The following is a 19,925-nucleotide window of genomic DNA, read 5'->3' as shown; positions in this document are numbered from 1 at the left end:
TAGTTATTTTTCTTATACTTGGCTGATTCCATCCCTGAGCAAGATTATTTCCTGTCTTCTACTCCTCTTGGGTATATTTGTATCTTTTTTCTTCTAGAGTTTCAAATGTGTTGTCAAGCTGTTAGTGCATGCTCTCTACAGTTTCTATTTGGAAGCACTCAGATCTATGAATTTTCCTTTTAGCACTGCTTTCATTATATTCCATAAATTTGGGTATGTTGTGGCTTTATTTTCTTTAAAATTTAAAATATCTTTAATTTCTTTCTTTATTTTTTTCCATGACCAAGTTATCATTGAGTAGAGTGTAGTTCAGCTTCCTGTTATATGTGGTCTTTCTATTATTTTTGTTGTTATTGAAGACCTGCCTTAGTCTGTGCTGATAGGGATTATTTCAATCTTTTATACCTTTTGAGACCTGTTTTATGACTGATTATATTGTCAATTTTGGAGAATTTATCTTGAGGTGCTGAGAAGAAGGTGTATTCTTTTGTTTTAGGATAAAATGTCCTATAGATATCTCTTAAATCAATTTGGTTCATAAATAACTTCTGTTAGTTTCTCTGTGTCTTTGATAAGTTTTTGTTTCCATGATCTGTTCATTGATAAGAATGGGGCATTGAAATCTCCAACTATTATTGTGTGAGATGCAATGTGTGCTTTGAGCTTAGTCATGTTTGTTTTATGAATGTGGGTGCCCTTGCATTTGGAGTATAGATGTTTAGAATTGAGAGTTCTTCTTGATAGAGTTTTCCTTTGGTGGGTTTGAAGGGTCCTTCTTTATCTTGTTTGATAACTTTAGGTTGAAAGTCACTGTCATTTAATATTAGAATGGCTACTCCAGCTTGTTTCTTGACATCATTTTCTCGAAAAACTGTTTTTCCAATATTTTACTCTGAGATAGTGTCTGTCTTTGACATTGAGGTACATTTCCTATATGCCGCAAAATGCTGGGTCCTGTTTACATAACAAATCTGTTAGTCTATGTCAGTTTATTGGAAAATTGATTCCAGTGATGTTCAGAGATATTAAGGAATAGTGATTATTGCTTCCTTTTATTTTTTATTTTTATTTTATTTCATTTTTTTATGTTTGCATGGCTTTCTTATTTTGGGTTTGTTGAAAGATTACTTTCTTGCTTTTTCTAGAGTGTAGTTTCCTGCCTTGTGTTAGTTTTACATCTATTTTCCTTGGTAGGACTGTATTTGTGGTGAGATTTTGTCTAAAGTTGTTTTTGTCATAGAATATCATAGTTTCTCCATCTATGATAATTGAGAATTTTGCTGGGTATAGTGCTCTGGGATAGCATTTGTGTTCCCTTAGTGTCTGTATAACATCTGTCCAAGGTCTTCTAGCTTTTATAATTTCTGGGAAGAAGTCTGGTGTATTTCTGATAGGTCTGCCTTTATATGTTACTTGACATTTTCCCCTTAAGCCTTTTAATATTCTTTCTTTATTTTGAGGATTTGGTGTTTTGACTAATACATGACAGGAGTAATTTCTTTTCTGGTCCAATCTATTTGTAATTTTATAGGATTCTTAAATGTTTATGGGCATCTCTTTCTTTAGGCTAGTGACATTTTCTTCTATAATTTTGTTAAAGATATTTACTGGCCCTTTAAATTTGAGATCTTCATTCTCTTCTATACCTTTTATCCTTAGGTTTGGTCTTCTCATTATGTCCTGGATTTTCTGGATATCTTGGATTAGGAACATTTTCCAATTTTTATTTGCTTTAACTGCCGTGTCAATGTTTTCTATTATATCTTCTACAGTGGAGATTCTCTCTTCTAACTCTTGTATTCAGTTGACAATTCTACCAGACCTTCAAAGAAGAGTTAACACCAATACTCTTCAAACTATTCCACAAAATAGAAACAGAAGGAACACTACCCAATTCCTTCTACGAAGCCACAATTACGCTGATACCAAAGCCACACAAAGATCCAACAAAGAAAGAGAACTTCAGACCAATTTCCCTTATGAACATCGATGCAAAAATACTCAATAAAATTCTTGCCAACCGAATCCAAGAACACATCAAAACGATCATCCACCATGATCAAGTAGGCTTTATCCCGGGAATGCAGGGTTGGTTCAATATACGGAAATCCATCAATGCTTGCATCTGTGTCTTCTGACCTCTTTCCTGGGTTTTCTATGTCTGGGGTTGTCCCCCTTTGCTATTTCTTTATTGTTTCTTTTTCCATTTTTAGATCTCAGTCTGTTTTGTTCAATTCTTTTACCTGTTTTGTTGTGGTTTTCTGTAAATATTTAAGGAATTTTTTGTGTTTCTCATTTAAGAGCCTGTCTACCTGTGTTCTGTATATCTTTAGTGAGTTATTTCTGTCCTTAACAATACTCTATCAGAATCATGAGATATGATTTCAAATCTTATTTTTCAATTCTTATTTCAAGTCTTATTTTTCTGGTATGTCAAGATATCCAGGGCTCACTGTGGTGGCAGAACTAGGTTCTGATGATGCCAAGTATCCTTGATTTCTGTTGCTTATGTTCTTGCCCTTGCCTCTCACCACCTGGTTTTCTTTGGTGTTAGCTGGTCTGGCTCTCTTTAACTATGGCTTGTTCCTCCTGCAAGCCTTTGTGTCAGTACTCCTGGAAGACCAGTTCTCTCCAGGAGAAAATTGGGTATGGGGAGCTGTGTCAAAGGATCAACTCCAGCATGCAAAAGGAAATGAGAAGTATTCTATCCCTAGCTATTCTTTGGTTCCTGTGTCCTATTGGTTCTGAGGAGTTCCCTCCATGGCTGTGAAGTTGAATAAAATTGCTGGTCTTACCTGTGCTCACATGTTTGTTGTCACTCTTTTGAGACCAGTTCTCTTCTGATTGTATTTGGGTATAAAGTGCTGTGGCCCAGGATCAGCTCCGTGTGCAGGTTGAAGCTGGAAGGCTCCTGCCCCAGGCTCTTCCTTGTTTCCTGTGTTCTGAGGACTCTAGTTAGTTCCCTTGGAGCAGAAGTGGTTGCCTTACCTGTACTCAAAGGCTTGTCAGCACTCCTGGCATACCAACTCTCTTCCAGGGATATTTGGGTTTAGAGCACTGTGGCACAGGATCAGCTTGGAGCACAGAAGGAAACTGGAAGGTTGCTATGATTTTCTTGAAGATATTTTCTGGGCCTTTGATTTGGAATGCTTCTCCTCCTGCTAGTTTTATTATTCTTAGGTTTGGTTATTTCATAGTGCTCACATTTCCTTGATATTTTGTGTTAGAAACTTTTAATGTTCATCATTTTCTTTAAACAATGTAGCAATTTATTCTTTGGTATCTTTTATACCTGTTATTTCCTTTTCTACCCTTGATTTCTATTTGTGATGCTATAACTGTAGTTGTTGTTCTCTTTCCTAGGTTTTCAACATCCAGGATTGCCTCAGTTTGTGTTTTTGTTTTTGCTTCTATTTCTGTTTTCTTGTCTTGAATAATTTTATTTATTTATTTCACCTGTGTTTGTATTTTCTCATTTTTCTTGTTATTCATTCATTTTCTCTTTAAGTACGTCTACCTGATTGTATATATATATATTAATTTATTTAAAGGGATTATCCATTTCCTCTTTAAAAGCTGCATTTTCCTGTATTTCTTTAAGAGGTTTATTCATTTCTTCTATAAAGGTGTCTATCATCTTCATAAAATTAGTTTGAAGGTCATTTTCTTATGACTCAGATGTGTTAAGATGTACAGGGTTTATGGTAATAGGACAGCATGACTCTGGTGGTACCAATTTGGCTTGGCTTTTGTTGATTGTGTTCTAATGTTGGCCTTTAGCTATCTGGTTGTCTCTAGTATTGGCAGGCCTACTAGTCCTGATGGGAATAGGCCTCTGGGGCTGCAAATAGAGCTTGTAGTCCTTGATATCAGTAGGCATCTGGAATTTCAGGTAAAGCTTGTTGTTCCTGAACTTTGCAGGACTTAGTTAGTCCTAAGCATCAGCAATAGGCCTCCAGGATACAGGGGGAGTTGCGTCTGGAAAATTGAGCTCTAATTGGGCAGGGAAGAACTCAACACTGCTATGTTTGAACAGAGGGTTTTACAGAAAGGGAATAGGGTTAAGGATCTTACCTTGTAGTCAATGAGCTGCCAGTATCCGGGATTGGAAGTATAGAGATATGGACAAGAAGGTGGAGAACAAAGGGGATCGGGTAGGCCTCATGAATGCTGGGTTTGCAAAGGAACCAGTAGGCATGAGTTTGAGCTTGCTGAAATCACCTAGTCATCCTTGGTAGCAGCAGGCCTCCACAAACTTAGGCAGCACTATGTCCATGGAAATCGAGCACAGAGGGTGCATTTCCATCTCTTATAAAGACTCAAAAATGTTCTAGGGGTTTGAATATATTCAAAGGTGAAAATGTATCTCCCCAGTTAGTGCCCAATAAGCATTATGAAGAGAAGTGATGAAGGCAGAAATGTTTACTTACTCTACTCAGGGGTCAGGAAACAACAAGTGTGACACATCTCTGGGAGACCTGCTTTCATTTCTTTTTTTTTTTTTATTCGATATAATTTATTTACATTTCAAATGATTTCTCCTTTTCTAGCCCCCCACTCTCCAAATGTCCCATAAGCCCCCTTCTCTTCCCCTGTCCTCCCACCCACCTCTTCCTACTTCCCCGTTCTGGTTTTGCCGAATACTGCTTCACTGAGTCTTTCCAGAACCAGGGGCCACTCCTCCTTTCTTCTTGTACCTCATTTGATGTGTGGATTATGTTTTGGGTATTCCAGTTTTCTAGGTTAATATCCACTTATTAGTGAGTGCATACCATGATTCATCTTTTGAGTCTGGGTTACCTCACTTAGTATGATGTTCTCTAGCTCCATCCATTTGCCTAAGAATTTCATGAATTCATTGTTTCTAATGACTGAATAGTACTCCATTGTGTAGATATACCACATTTTTTGCATCCACTCTTCTGTTGAGGGATACCTGGGTTCTTTCCAGCATCTGGCAATTATAAATAGGGCTGCTATGAACATAGTAGAGCATGTATCCTTATTGCCTGGTGGGGAATCCTCTGGGTATATGTCCAGGCATTTCTAATCCCACTGTTTTCTTATTATCATTTTTCTATGCTATGATTGTGAATTAAATGTATGAACATCTTAATTTGCTTGTGTTATCACCTGTAACAGTAGATAAATAATGATGGGAATAAAGATGCAAATTCTTTAAATATTTATTAGAATATGTCAGGGTTACATTACTCTTTTTACAGTTCATAAAATACATGAATGAAGAATTTAAAGTTAAAACCATTTTTGTTTAAAAGTAGAGATCATCATAGCTCTTTTCTATGAGATATAGTTGAGTGAAATATTGATACCTGTAGTAAATGTGTGGCTGAGAATAGGAATAAAGGTATGTAACAAGTTTCTGTAATCAAAAAAATATCAAGGGCATTGCAGTTAGTAGTCAAGAAAGCCCACATAAACTATTATGAAAATCTAAAATGTGTGATTAATTTTATTTATTGCAGAGACTCTTGGGTTGGATCCAGAAGTTGCTAGAGCAAACACCTTGGGTTTTGTTGGATGTCTTTCTTCAGTCCAATACAATCATATAGCACCACTGAAGGCAGCCTTTCGCCATGCCAGCATTTCACCTGTGACTGTCCAAAGGACTTTGACAGAATCCAGCTGTGGGTCCATGGGGGACTCTGATGTGAATGCAGTGACCACCATGCATTCTTCAATAGGTAATTCCTGAGAATTACCTCTTCTGTTTCTATCACTAATTTCTGCTGTCTTATAGAGCTAAAGTATTGGCCATTGGTATGCAGTTCTTTGCCTTGTATGGTTATACGTCATTAGAAATTGTAAGTAGCTTCTTGTTGGTCATATCTATCTTTCTAAAACACTCTGACAAAAGCAAATTAAGAACAAGTTTATTCTGCTTCACAGTTCAAGTGTCCAGTCCACCAGAGAAGATAGGAATTTGATATAGCATGTCATATCACGTCCATAATCAGGAAGTAGAGAGTGATATATACATTCCAGTATTCAGATCATTCTCCATTTATACAGTCTAGGATCCCATCCAGGGATTGATGACAACCACAGTGGGTAGCTCTTATGAAATGAATATAGTGCAACAAACATTCTCCAGTCTCCTAGGAGATTCTAGATTTTATCAGATTGATTAATGTCACTAACCATCATATAAACAATGACGAGTAGAAAGACACAATAGAAAGATGTAAACACTAGGATAACAATTATATTTATTAGTAGTATTTTTCGGTGTGATATTTTGCAATATTTCAATAATGAACATTAATCTTATTGAAAATCAATACCTAACCTGTTAACAATAAAATTGATTACAGATATGTATAATATAATTCTAGTTTCCGGTGATAAGCAGTTTTAATTAGTGGGTTATTCCTTGCATATACATATAAATGTATGTACATTTGTGCATCATTATTGTTTAAGTGGATACTGATAGGAGAATTTAAATTTAAAGGGGCCATGAAAACATCAGAATGTGTACCTAGATAATACTCACTTCAGTATTATTTCACTATTTCAGAAAGGTTGGCTGGCCATGGATTCCTAGGTATCTCTTGTCTTTGTCACAACACTTGGGTACAAGTGCTAACTGAAACACTTAGCCTTTTATGTGGGTGCTGGAAATTGTAACTCAGATCCTCATGAGCATACAGCAAGTATTTTAGCTATCAGGTCCTCAAGTCTCCAAATGAGTCAGAAAATTCAGGAAATAAATTAACTTTGGTCGATGACTCTTTAGCTACAGAATGATATCATATACAGACAAAGAAATCACAGTGTCCTGATTCAAATTATGCTTCAATACTCTCAGATTACAGAAGATTATTCTCAAAGGAAATGTGCAAGAATTGCTATATATTTCTAGTGAGATCTAGCAAACTTATTACTGGGTGAAAAATCCATCCTGATTTAGTCAGCAAGCACAGTCTAGTATTATACATAAAAATGGAAGTCCTTATACAATGTATAAATGCAAACATCTATATTCTCATGGTATTATATTTTGGTAGGGAAATGGTAGCTAGATGAATAGATTGATGGGTAGAAAGATGGCAGGTGGCAGATAGATGCATAAGTAGATGTTTTTATGCATTTAGGCTAAGACATTTACTTTTGAAAGAGGAAAAGTTAGAGTAAGACTTAATGTTTAAATGAAATATTAAAGGGGAATCAGCAGTAAATGATCATGAAATATATTATTACTGTGATCAGGATTACTTTGCCGAACTTGATTAAACTTATCTGATACTTTATCATATCTAAAATGTTTTCTTTCTACCAGTAGTGAACACTCAAGAGCCAGAATTAATGTAAATTAATCTATATTAGCCAATCAACATCAAAACATATTAGAAATTGATAAATGTATATTAACATGAAAACTATAATATTTAAATATTAAAAGTAGCACATGAAGTAAATAAAGTTATAACCAATATGAGTTGTGTTAAATCAAAGGGATTTTATAAACATGGACAGTTATGATTTGAGTATTAATGAAGAAGTATAAGGAATTTCAGGAAGAATACTTGTCACAGAATATGCTAGAGTAAAAAATGTCATAACGATGACATAGGAGGTGGATACAAATATTTGCCATTCCCTTCTGTCAAACCCCCTCCTTTTCTGTCTCCCTCATTAGCTTCCTGATTCTGTCTCTGCCTCTACCTTACTATCTCCCTTTCATTCACTATCAGTCTTCCTGATATGTAGCTCTGTCATCCCTCCCTCCTAGTTCTTCCCTCCATTTCCCCCTTTCTCATACCTACTCCTGATAACTCTGTCTCCTGTCTGTCTTCCTCTCTAAGTTTCCATATCTTCTACTCTTCATGCTTTCATCTTTCACTATCTTCTTTCTTATTGCCTTCTCCATTCATTTTATTAGATTTTTTGCTTTATTTACATTTCAAATGGTATCCCCTTTCCTTGTTACCCCTCAGAAAAACTCCTATCCCATCTCCTCCATCCTCTGCTTACCAACCCCCAGCTCCCACTTTCCTGACCTGGCATTCCCTTACAATGGGGCATTGAGCCTTCACAGTATCAATGACCTATCCTCTCATTGATGTCTGAAAAGGCCATCCTTTGCTATATTTGTAGCAGGAGCTATGGGTCCCTCCATATATACCCTTTGATTTGTGATTTAGTCCATGTGATCTCTGGGGTTACTATTTGGTACATATTATTGTTCCTCCTATGGGGCTGCAAACCTCCAGCTCTTGTGTCATTTCTTTTGCTCATTCACTGGGGACCCTATGTTCAGTCAATTGGTTGTCTGTGAGCCATGGGTATTTTGATCCCCCTTCTAAGAAGGACTGAAGTATGTACACTTTGGTTTTCCTTCTTCTTGAGCTTCAAGTGGTCTGTGAATTGTGTCATGGGTATTCTGAGATTTGGGGCTAATATTCACTTATCAGCAAGAGCATACCATGTGTTTTCTTTTGTGATTGAGATATATCACTCTGAATAATATTTTCTAGTTCCATCCATTTGCCTAAGAAGTTTATGAATTCATTGTTTTTAATAGCTGAGTAGTACTCCATTGTACCACATTTCTGTATCCATTCGTCTGTTGAAGGACATCTAGGTTATTTTCAGCTTCTGTTTATTATAAATATGACTGTTATGAACATGGTGGAGCACATGTCCTTATTACCTGTTGAAACATCTTCAGGGTATATGCCCAGGATTGGTATAACTGGATCCTCAGTTAGCACTATGTTCACTTGTCTGAGGATCCATCACACTGATTTCCAGAGTGGTTTTACCAGCTTGCAATCCCACCAGCAATGGAGGAGTGTTCCTCTTCCTCCACATTCTTGCCAGCATCTGCTGTCACCTGAGTTTTTGATTTTTGTTTTGATTTTGATTTTGAGGTGGAATCTCAGGGTTGTTTTGATTTATATTTCCCTGATAATTAAGCATGTTGAATATTTCTTTAGCTGTATCTCAGCCATCTGATATTCCTCAGTTGAGAATTCTTGTTTAGCTCAGCACTCCAGTTTTAATAGGGTTATTTGGGGTCTCTGGAGCCTATCTTCTGGAGTTCTTTGTATATTTTGGATTCTCAGATGTAGGATTGGTAAAGATTTTTTTCCCAATTTGTTGGTTGCCATTTTGTCCTATTGACAGTGTCCTTTGCTTTATAGAAGCTTTTGAAATTTTATGAGGTCTCTTTTGTCAATTATTGATCATAGAATATAAGCTATTGAAATTTTGTACTGTGCCAATGTGCTACAGAGTCTTCCCCATTTTCTGTACTATTAGATTCACTGTAACTCATTTTATGTGGAAATCCTTTATTCACTTGGTCTTCAGCTTTTTACAGCGAGATAAGAGTGAATCATTTTGCATACCTGTACATGTTGACTGTCAGTTGACCCAGCACCAATTGTTTACAATGATTTTATTCACTGGATGGTTTTAGCTGCTTTTTCAAAGATCAAGTGACCATAGGTTTGTGGGTCCATTTCTGTGTCTTCAATTCTATTACACTGATCTACCTGTCTGTCATTGTATCAATACCATGCAGTTTTTTCCCAATTCCTCTGTAGTATAGCTTGAGGACAGGAATTACTCCTGAGGTTGTTTTATGGTTGAGAATAGTTTTTTTTTCCCTTTTCTTTTCTTTTTATTCTGTATTCTTTGTTTACATTCCAAATGATTTCCCCTTTCTCAGTTCCCCCCTTCCCATATGTCCCATAAGTCTTCCTCTCTCCAGCCATTCTCCAATCACCTCCCTCCTTTTTCTCTGTCCTGGTACTCCCCTACAGTGCTGGATCAAGCCTTTCCAAGATCAGGGCCCTCTCTTTACTTCTTCATGGGAGTCATTTGTTATGCTAATTGTGTCTTGGGTATCAGAGCTTCTGGGCTAATTAATATCCATTTATTAGTGATTGCATTACATGTGTATTATTTTGTGATTGGGTTACCTCACTTAGGATATTTTCCAGATCCAACCATTTGCCTAAAAATTTCATGAATTCATTCTTTTTAATTGCTGAGTAATATTCCATTGTATAAATTTACCATATAATCTGTATCCATTCCTCCATTGAGGGACATCTGGGTTCTTTCCAGCTTCTGGCTATTATAAATAAGGCTGCTATGAACATAATGTAGCATGTGTCCTTATTGCATGCCAGGGAATCATCTGGATACATGCCCAGGAGTGGTATACCAGGGTCCTCCGGAAGTGTCATGTCTACTTTTCTGAGGAACCAACAGACTGATTTCCACAGTGGTTGTACTATCTTGCAATTCCACCAGCAGTGGAGGAGTGATCCTCTTTCTGCACATCCTCGCTAGCACCTGCTGTCTCCTGCGTTTTTAATCTTAGCCATTCTGACTGGTGTGAGGTGAAATCTAAGGGTTGTTTTGATTTGCATTTCCCTAATACATAATGATGTTGAGCATTTCTTAAGGTGCTTCTCGGCCATCTGAATTTCATTAGGTAAAAATTCTTTGTTTATATCTGTACCTCATTTTTAAAAGGGTTATTTGGTTCCCTGAGGTCTAACTTCTTGAGTTCTTTGTATATATTGGATATTAGCCCTCTGTAGGATGTAGGGTTAATGAAGATCTTTTCCAAATTGGGTGGTTGCTGTTTTGTCCTTTTGACAGTATCCTCTGGCTTACAGAAACTTTGTAATTTTATGAGATCCCATTTGTCAATTATTGATCTTAGAGCATAAGCTATTGGTGTTCTGTTGAGGAACATTTCCTCTGTGCCCATGTCCTCAAGGGTTTTCCCCAGTTTCTTTTCTATTAATTTCAGTGTGTCAGGCTTTATGTGGAGGTCCTTGATCCACTTGGAGTTGAGCTTAGTATAACAAGATAAGAATGGATCAATTTGCATCCTTCTGCATGCTGACCTCCAATTGAACCAGAACCATTTGTTGAAAAGGCTATCTTTTTCCCACTGGATGTTTTCTGCTCCTTTGTAGAAGATCAAGTGACCATAGGTGTGTGGATTCATTTCTGGATATTCAATTCTATTCCATTGGTCCACTTGCCTGTCCCTGTGTCAATACCATGCAGTTTTTAACACTATTGCTCTATAGTATTGCTTTAGGTCTGGGATGCTGATTCCCCCAGAAGTTCTTTTATTGTTGAGAATAGTTTTAGCTATCTTGGGTTTTTTTGTTTTCCAGATGAACTTGAGAATTGCTTTTTCTATACTCTAGGAAGAACTGAGTTGGGATTTTGATGGGGAATGCATTGAAGCTGTAGATTGCTTTTGACAAGATGGCCATTTTAACTATATTAATCCTGCCAATACACAAGCATGGAAGATTTTTTCCATTTTCTGAGGTCTTCTTTGATTTTCTTCTTCAGAGACCTGAAGTTCTTCTCATACAGATCTTTTATTTGTTTGGTTAGAGTCACACCAAGATACTTTATATTGTTTGTGCCTATTGTGAAGCGTGTCATTTCCCTAACTTCATTTTCAGCCTCTTTATCCTTTGAGTAGAAGAAGGCTACTAACTTGTTTGAGTTAATTTTATGTCCATCCCCATTTCTGCAGTTGTTTATCAGGTCTAGGAGTTCTCTGTTGGAATTTTTGGGTTCACTTATGTATACTATTATATCATCTGCAAATAGAGATACTTTGAAATATTCCTTTCCAGTTTATATCCCTTTGACTGCCTTTTTTTTTTCTAATTTCTCGGGCTAGGACTTTGAGTACAGTATTGAACAGGTTAGGAGAGAGTGGACAGGCCTTGTCTAGTCCCTGATATCAGTGGGTTTTCTTCAAGTTTCTCTCCATTTAGTTTGATGTTGGCTACTAGTTTGCTGTGTATTGCTTTTATAATGAGTTATGGGCCTTAAATTCCTGATCATTCCGTGATGTTTATCATGAAGGGGTGTAGAATGATGTCAAATGCTTTCTCAACATCTATTGTAATGATCATGTGGGTTTTTTCTTTGTTTATCTAGAAGATTACTTTGATGGATTTCTCCATTTTTTTCTTCCATCTGTATCCATCTCTTTCCCTTTCCCATTCCTCTCTTCATCCCTTTCTTTTCTGCTTCCTCTCTATCTTCTTTCCCATCTTTCTATCTCTCTGTCATATTCCAGTTCTTCTTCCATCTTCCATTATATTTCAAGTTCAAGGTCACCTTCCATTACATAACAAGTTAATATCCAGTCTGGCATCTATGAAACCCTCTCTGAAAAAAATATGTATTAGAGCAATGGCTCAAGGGTTCACAGTACACACTGCTCAGCTGTTCTCTTAGTGAGACCTTTTAAGAGTTGCTAATTCTTCCACTGTCTTCAGCTATCATTGTGAATAGATTCATGTCCACTACAGTGTGTGCTGTCAAGGAGTGTACTGATGCAAAGAGGAAAGTGTGCTTGAAACAGTCCTAGGAAGTCTTCAGCAAAGCAGAATGCTGAGAGAGTGACCGAAAAGGCAATGACCAGGGAGCACCCTCACCAATCTCAAGGCTATCTCACATCTTACTTATAAATTAATGCATGCATATATTAAGAGTTTGAAGCAGTGCATTTTATTCATCCTTAAAATGTACAAATGTTTATGCATATGTGAGAGGATAAGGCTTTGGTAGACCATTCTCTCCATTATATGATTTAGGGTTACAGTATCCCTTGTGTCTATACATGATCTAAATATGTGATCAGTTACTCCCTCACTGAGATTACAGATTGGAGTCTCAGAATTGAGTTTTTAATGCAGGTTTTCAGATTAAACTCAGGTCATCATTTTAAGTGATATTTATTTAGATTCCAATCAAATGCTAATTTATTTCTCCCCACTGTAATCTTTTTACACCTCATAGATTTGCATTGCATATTTTTCTCCTTCTGGTTGACATTTTTGGGTAAAGTTTACATTTGTTTCTTTTCCTCTTTCTAGATCCCTTTGGAAAGAGAGATGAGCATGAATTGCTCACACATGCAGTCCAAAGTGACTCCACAGTCATTGGAGGTAATCTGTCTTTATTACTGAAAGCAGGAAAGATAACTATGACCCTGTTCTCTGAAGAAAGTTGCCTGGAGCTTTCCTCACCTATGATCATCCATCACCTAGAATCAAGCACTCTCTGTCCATCCAATAGTCTATTCATGCATGGTGTAAGATTAAAGGAGACACTATTCCTGTGCCAGGAGCTCTGTGGATTCATTCTGCCTCTGATTCAGCCGGGAGCCAAGTTCTCAACCAACAGCTGACACATTTACTGATAGGCAGGCAGCCTACATCACACTCATTTCATCCAGTTTTCACTTCTAAAGCAGAAACAAAACAGACTGATAAAATTACGTGTGGAAAGAAATCACATTGAGGCAGACAGTTGGACAGTGCTGCCGTCATTTTTAGTTTTTTTTTTTTTTTCCCACTAAATCACTTGGGTTAGATCTAATAATCAGGATGACGCATTCATCTAGCATTCCATCTGATTGTGGATGTAGAGATTGCCTGTTCTACTTATGGCTCACCCCTACCACCTTCCCATTTATACTGTTTATGAGCTGCCTGTTGGCCAACACTTCCCCATTCTTCATTCTGTCTCAGATAGTATAATGCCTGCAGCAGTTTGATGTTCCCATCTGGCTCTTGCAACAAGTACTCTCCCCAAGTTTTGTTTAATGTAAGATGTCTGAGATATGAAAATACATTGAAAACTTATAGCCCTAACATGTGCCTCACCTTGCATTCTGGCAGCCTGGCTGAATGAATCTACAACAGATGGTGTTCTCTAAAAATCATCAGGAGGCATTCATTTATCTCGCATTTAATTAGCGCCAGCTCTGGAACAGACCTGTAGCAAGCACAGAGATATAGGATGAGAGGTATGATTTAGTCTTGCCTAGAATGAGCAGACTAAGAAAGTCATAGGAAAGAAGGCAGCAGTGTAGCAGCTGAGAAACAGTTCCCCCTATGCCTGTCTGCCAAAGAAATGGGAATAGAAGGAATCCACCATAGTAGCATGTGATAGGAGAAGCAAAACCTTTTAGTAGGGAAGTCCTTATGACAGCCATGTGAGCTAAATAAATGCCTTCTTTAGGGACTGAATTTGATACTTCTTTGAAATCAAATAAATGTCACAGGGGACTTTTATTCCTGTAAGTATGGGTTTTGTCCTCCTGCATTAAGGCAAGCTCTGATGACTCTCTCTGAGAGTGGGAAGGTTATCAGAGCCCTACAGGAGATCCTGGGAGGCTTGCCTAGCTCCCTGCCTGCAGTAACCCCCTCACACCAGCAGTAGAAAAGAGGCAACATATGCCACATTTTAAGTCAACACTCCATGCTTTAGAGTCTTTTATTGCCACTCAGATTAGTCTATCAACTTTGATATTGTATTCTGCTTTGTTTTAAAATATTTTGAAAATATATCACAAATAGAATATATGACAAACATAATTGGTCTTAGTTATTGTCACATCTGTTAAAACTTGGTGGAAGATTGACCTATATATTTAACTGTCTGGTATATATTCAGATATGTCGTGGCATTTAGACTAAGGAATTCTTGGCAAGTTGAGCAATGATCAGCAATAAGTTACTAAATTAGCTACTATTCTCACTAGTTAGACAACTAAGAAAATATGAATATTCAAATATGTATACTTCAACATAAATGAAATTAGTTTTGTTAACCAAAACTTCAGTGTTTTGATGCTATAGATTATTATTAATTTTGTGTACATGTTATGTATTGCTGACTGGGTTGATTATTTTGTTTATTTAGTTTGAATAAAGTCTCTATGCTGCTAAGGATGGTGAAATGGAAGCAAAAGTGATCTTGCCACAAATAAAGTGGCAGACAAGAACAGACTCCTGACAGTTATTTTTTTCATTAACACAAATGTTATGGCAGCTATGCACCTAACTACACACGCACACACACACACAGAGAAAGAGAGAGAGAGAGAGACAGAGACAGAGACAGAGAGAGACAGAGAGTGAGACAGAGAGACAGAGAGACAGAGAGACAGGCACAGAGACAGAGAGACAGCAATAGAAAGAGACAGAGGCAGAAAGACAGATGAAGACAGAGAGACCTAAAAATAGAGGGGGTAGCATTTATAAGGAATTCTTTGCAAAGCTTTGTATATGAAAAATCTATGAAGTGTGGGTTTTATCACTATCAACAAAATCAAAACACAGTTAGATTCTGCAGGAATTCTTTGTTGTTCTCTTTGTTCATTATTCACTTATTAACATAACCATCTAGAAAAAACAGCTTTCCTCTCTCAGCATTCTGTTTCCAGGAGGTTTTTTAGATTCTGAAAATTCAAGGCGTTCAAATCAGGTATTTATATCTAGATACTGAGCAGAATTGTCCTTGCATATTGCCTTTCTTTTTCCTCCAAAGTACGCCCTTGTCTGGATTTAATTTTCTCAGTTATAATTTCCTTCTTTTTCCTTCTTTCCTATAGGTATCATAGCAGTGGTGGCATTTGTCACCTTTTGTGCCATTGGAATCATGATCCACTTCCTCTATCAGCACAAGCAGTCACACCAGGCCAGTCAAACAGAGGAGAAGGAGTACCCTGAAAATGTGAACAGTTCCCTTAGTAATGGCATTGACTTGTGAGATACAACCAGCCTGTGCAAACAGGAATATTTCATCTGAGCTCATGCAGGGTCATCTGAATCTTTGTTTTCCTTTTCTGGAATTTCCCCTTTCCTTTTCAGCTTTTTTTTTTTTTAATGTTTTTTAGTTTTAGCATTCTCTTTCCCTCATTTACCATTAATTTTCTGGAACACACATGTATCCATCAATAGCAATCATCTCCTTGACTCAGCTCAGGGGATCATGTAGCTGTGGCTACTATTGTCCAGTGACAGATGTCAATGACAATTACCACTGGAGACATAGACATTACTATTGTAAACAAAGAAGAGACACATGCATACATGCACATTCTGTTTCTAGTCCAATTTCTCAACTTCAATCTTTAGTTTCTCAGGCATTTGGTCTTGCCAGCTTCCATTACACATGAACTCTGTGGTGTTCACCTTTAATAATTTTATCTGTTCAATTCCATATTTTGAGGTATTATGGATATAGAGAAAAAAGTGTTTGTGTATATTTTTGTGTTTGTTTGCTTATGTTTGTGTGAGAGTGTGTGTGTGTGTGAGAGAGAGAGAGAGACAGACAGACAGACAGATAGACAGAGACAGAGAGAGACAGAGAAAGACAGAATTAGATTGTTTTTTAAAGTGATGATTATCAGGGAGTCCCATAATATGGAAGGGTATGAAGGAAAATAAATCGACCCAGGAAACACAACATTTGATCTTTTAGGTCCCCTGTGAGATAGGAGAGAGATTGTGAGGACACATTATGTCACAAAGCTTTACTTCTAAGTTTGGAAGACACTCCTTTCTCTCTCTCTCTCTCTCTCTCTCTGTGTGTGTGTGTGTGTGTGTGTGTGTGTGTGTTGTGTGAATGGGTATTTGAAAAGTAAGACATCGTTTCCTAAGGCATGCTATAAGAGCAATGGGCCTAGTTAATGCATAATGTCTTACAAGGCAGCAATCATTTGTCTTGCCTGTGGCTTTTCTCCATTTAGGGAATGAATATCTAGAAATATCTGACTGCATGAAGGAGAGGAGAAACTTTGCCTTCTCTAGAGATGAGTTGAGAGAGGCTACAGGTCTGCGTGGGACATGGGATGTCAGACATTCATAGTATCTATGAGATCAAAGGAAATTTACTTGGAGATCCATGGTTAGAAGAACACCCAGCTGGGGGACAAATGGCAGAGGAGGTGCTTTCAATCATGCCTACTTTGGGGGCATTTGACAAACAACAAGAGATATTTAATGAAGTTAGTTTAATGTCTACATCTATTTCAGTTTATTTTTTATTGGATACTTTATTTATTTACTTTTCAAATGTTATCCCCTTTCCTCCTCCCTCACCCAGAAACTCTCTATCCTATTCCCCCTCCTCCTGCTTCTATGAGTATGCTCCCTACCCACCCATGTACTCATGCCTTCTCTCCCATCTATATCTTAAGTGATTACCTGATTAATCCCTCTTCCTTCCATAAAGTCGCTATGCTTTTAGGTATAGAATGACTGAATAGCCATTTTGCCTTGTTTCATCTTTTCTCCTGCTATTGTGTGTTGAGTCATGCATATAGTATTCTGAAACCAGGAGGATTGAAAGGTGTGAGGTAATAGCTGCAACTCTAACATTTTAACTGCCTTTGCTATTTTACTAAATGATTTCAGCAATATTATTCCTAATTTGCTGCACAGAAGTAAAGAAATATCCACTTGTGTGTATAGTGGCAACCTAAACAGAATTATTTTAAAAGTCTGAATTATTTCCATGAAAAGGCTTAGGCCATCATAACTCAGCTTGTATGGAAAAAAAATATGGAACAATGCTGGAAGAAAACTGAAAAATGTCAAGTAGGGATACCCCCCTGGTCATCCAATCTAGTAAGATCTGTAATGGAAGAATACATGTTTGCATAATTCACATTCTACAACACTTGACAACTGAGCTATTTTTCAAGAAGAGTGAGACTGGCTGTTCTGTAGCGCACTGTGGTCATCTGTGCATCTGAGGATTCTGTGGGATCCTTAGTTTGTGAAGCATATCACATATTCCATTCTTTACCTTCACACAAACATACCCCATGCACTTGACTTATGTGCCCAAATAAGGTAATAAAACATCTTAGGCTTTAGGTTCTTTCAGTAGCAAAGCATGCAATTAATTTGTTGCATACATCTTGAATTTGTTGATCGTGGGTAATATTTGTTATTCTATAGTAACAATATTCTTAACTCTGCCTTTGGATCACTTGAGAGGAAAGACCCAGGAGAAATCTCTCAAACACTTCAGGCCTTAGAAAACACTAGAAGCAAGATCCCTAAAAGACAAATTTCTGATCATTTTCAATTGCAAGCAGATTTGCAAGGTACATGGCAGTCAATAGGCCATCCATTGTCTTAGTGTGTTTCCTACCTCAGACTATTCAAAACTGCCCTCGACCCAACCTTTTATAGTAAAGCCTTCACTAACTTCAACCAATTTCTAATCTGTAGCTTTCCTTCCCTTGCAAATTATAGAGGTAAGGATTGAATTTAATGTGATCCACAACTCTGACATATTGACCGAAATATATATTCTTTCCTTAAAATTTTCTATGAGTTCTAATAAACCTCCTCCTGTTTTAGAATCTTCTTACGATTTTACAAGTGGACTTATTTTAAAGAAATTTAAACAAAGGTGCCATTTTTAATTTTTCTATAATAAGAGAAGTGATATTTAATAAAATGAGAGAGATTGAGAATTGATTTCTCACTCTCCTTGCCTGGTCTCCAATTTTTCTTTTGAATTTTCTGACTTTATAAAAGGCTCAATAAATCACCCTTTTGCTTGGTTGCATATTATTCTCTCACCAGAAATCATTCTGAAGTTTACTCCTAAGCACCTTTAATAGTGAAGTGGAAGGTAAAGAAAGAATATTCACCCAGGAATCATTTTTAGTGCAGTCTTTGGAAGCAAGCACTCATATTACTGACAAAAATTATTTGAAATAGGATTACAAGCAAAATCAGTCTGCACAGTTTCCTCATCCACTAATATGTACTAAGAGATAATCATGTACGTAAATGCATGAAATCAGTACCTGCGCTCTGCATAGCATACATTCTAACAGCTATGTGTCTGCATGTGCGGGCTCTGGAGACCAGGACAGTTGGCACTAAACAAATAATGGATACATGCCAAGTTAGTGCACTATTATAAATACTCTCAGGGCTAAATCATAATTTCCTTCAAACCCACAACAAACACCAGGTGAAAATGAGTATGCACCCTTCTATACTGAATGCCATTGCAACTAGAAGCAAGTGCCTGTTTTAGGGTGGTGGCAAGATCTATTTTGTTTATGCAATTATTTACTTCTGTTACAGCAATAGAAGTCTACACACATCACCAGTGAGCATAAAGCAAATACAGTGCACATTTAATTTACAAATCATTTCCAGAGACTTTTAGAAGCCAACACATTTCTGGATAATTCTTAGAATTTTAAGTCTTATTATTTTACTAGAGATGATTACTTTGTTTCTGTTCCTCAAGTTAGATAACTGTCAATGCAGACAAATTTCTGTAGAATTTGGTTAATGAAAGTTTCTGATGGAGAAAGAAGAAAAGGCCCCTGTTATTAGTCGCAATTTCTGTAGATGGAGTTCACTAGATAGTCCTGACTGATCTTGGACTCTGATTATAAATCAAGCTGATTCAACACTCAGAACCACTTGACTCTGACAAGTGCACCATGATCTCTGCCTATAAAAGATACATTTAAAAGGATATTAAATTTTCTATGTTTAATACATTCCAAATGTATGTTTCTGCATATGGCAGACTTATATGTAAAGACTGGAAGCAGGAATGAACCATCTCTACTTCTGTTCCCGTCTACTTCACTTCTTTGGTAGACATACATTTATGTCATGGCTCTTTTAGATCTCCATTAAGCAGGATGGTAGACCGAAATCTTTTAACTCTTCCCACCCTAAAGAAAAATTAGACTATATTTAGGAGATCTCAGAGAATTGCAGCTTACCTAATGCATGAATAATGTATTGATATATTGCTTTTCTAAATGAGCTTATACTTGAGGTATTCTCCAAGGTATTTCCAGCCCTGAACATCTTCCATACATTTCATTTCATATCATGCCATTTCATAACATATCCCATCAATTAGAAGACTCACACAAGGGAGGTACATTTATAATATCCCTATGGTACCCATGGACATGGGCATCAATCTGCAGATCTTTTGTTTATTTTTCTACCAACGGCTTCACTTCTTTCAAATTCCCTATACCTACAACCCATCAACAGCACAGAAGTCTGTCAAAAGGCTCCAAGACACCAATATAATTCTGTCAT

At 37.0% G+C, this 19,925-nt stretch overlaps 1 protein-coding gene across 3 annotated transcripts in view; it reads left to right on the top strand.

Annotated features, from left to right (window-relative positions):
* LOC127697757 (contactin-associated protein like 5-3) overlaps positions 1 to 15,588 on the top strand; it is an 826,357-nt gene extending 810,769 nt beyond the window's left edge. For all 3 annotated transcript variants that reach the window (XM_052201048.1, XM_052201047.1, XM_052201046.1), the window contains 3 exons: positions 5,487 to 5,705; positions 12,906 to 12,977; positions 15,431 to 15,588. In XM_052201048.1, coding sequence (XP_052057008.1) covers positions 5,487 to 5,705; positions 12,906 to 12,977; positions 15,431 to 15,588 — 449 coding nt within the window. The remainder of the gene's footprint in view (positions 1 to 5,486; positions 5,706 to 12,905; positions 12,978 to 15,430) is intronic.
* The last annotated feature ends 4,337 nt before the right edge of the window (positions 15,589 to 19,925 follow it).

The sequence above is a fragment of the Apodemus sylvaticus genome, chromosome 12, assembly GCF_947179515.1.
Source record: "Apodemus sylvaticus chromosome 12, mApoSyl1.1, whole genome shotgun sequence".
Taxonomy (NCBI): Eukaryota; Metazoa; Chordata; class Mammalia; order Rodentia; family Muridae; genus Apodemus; species Apodemus sylvaticus.
Note: the sequence above shows the minus strand (reverse complement) of the source record. Positions and strands in the feature narration are given on the sequence as shown.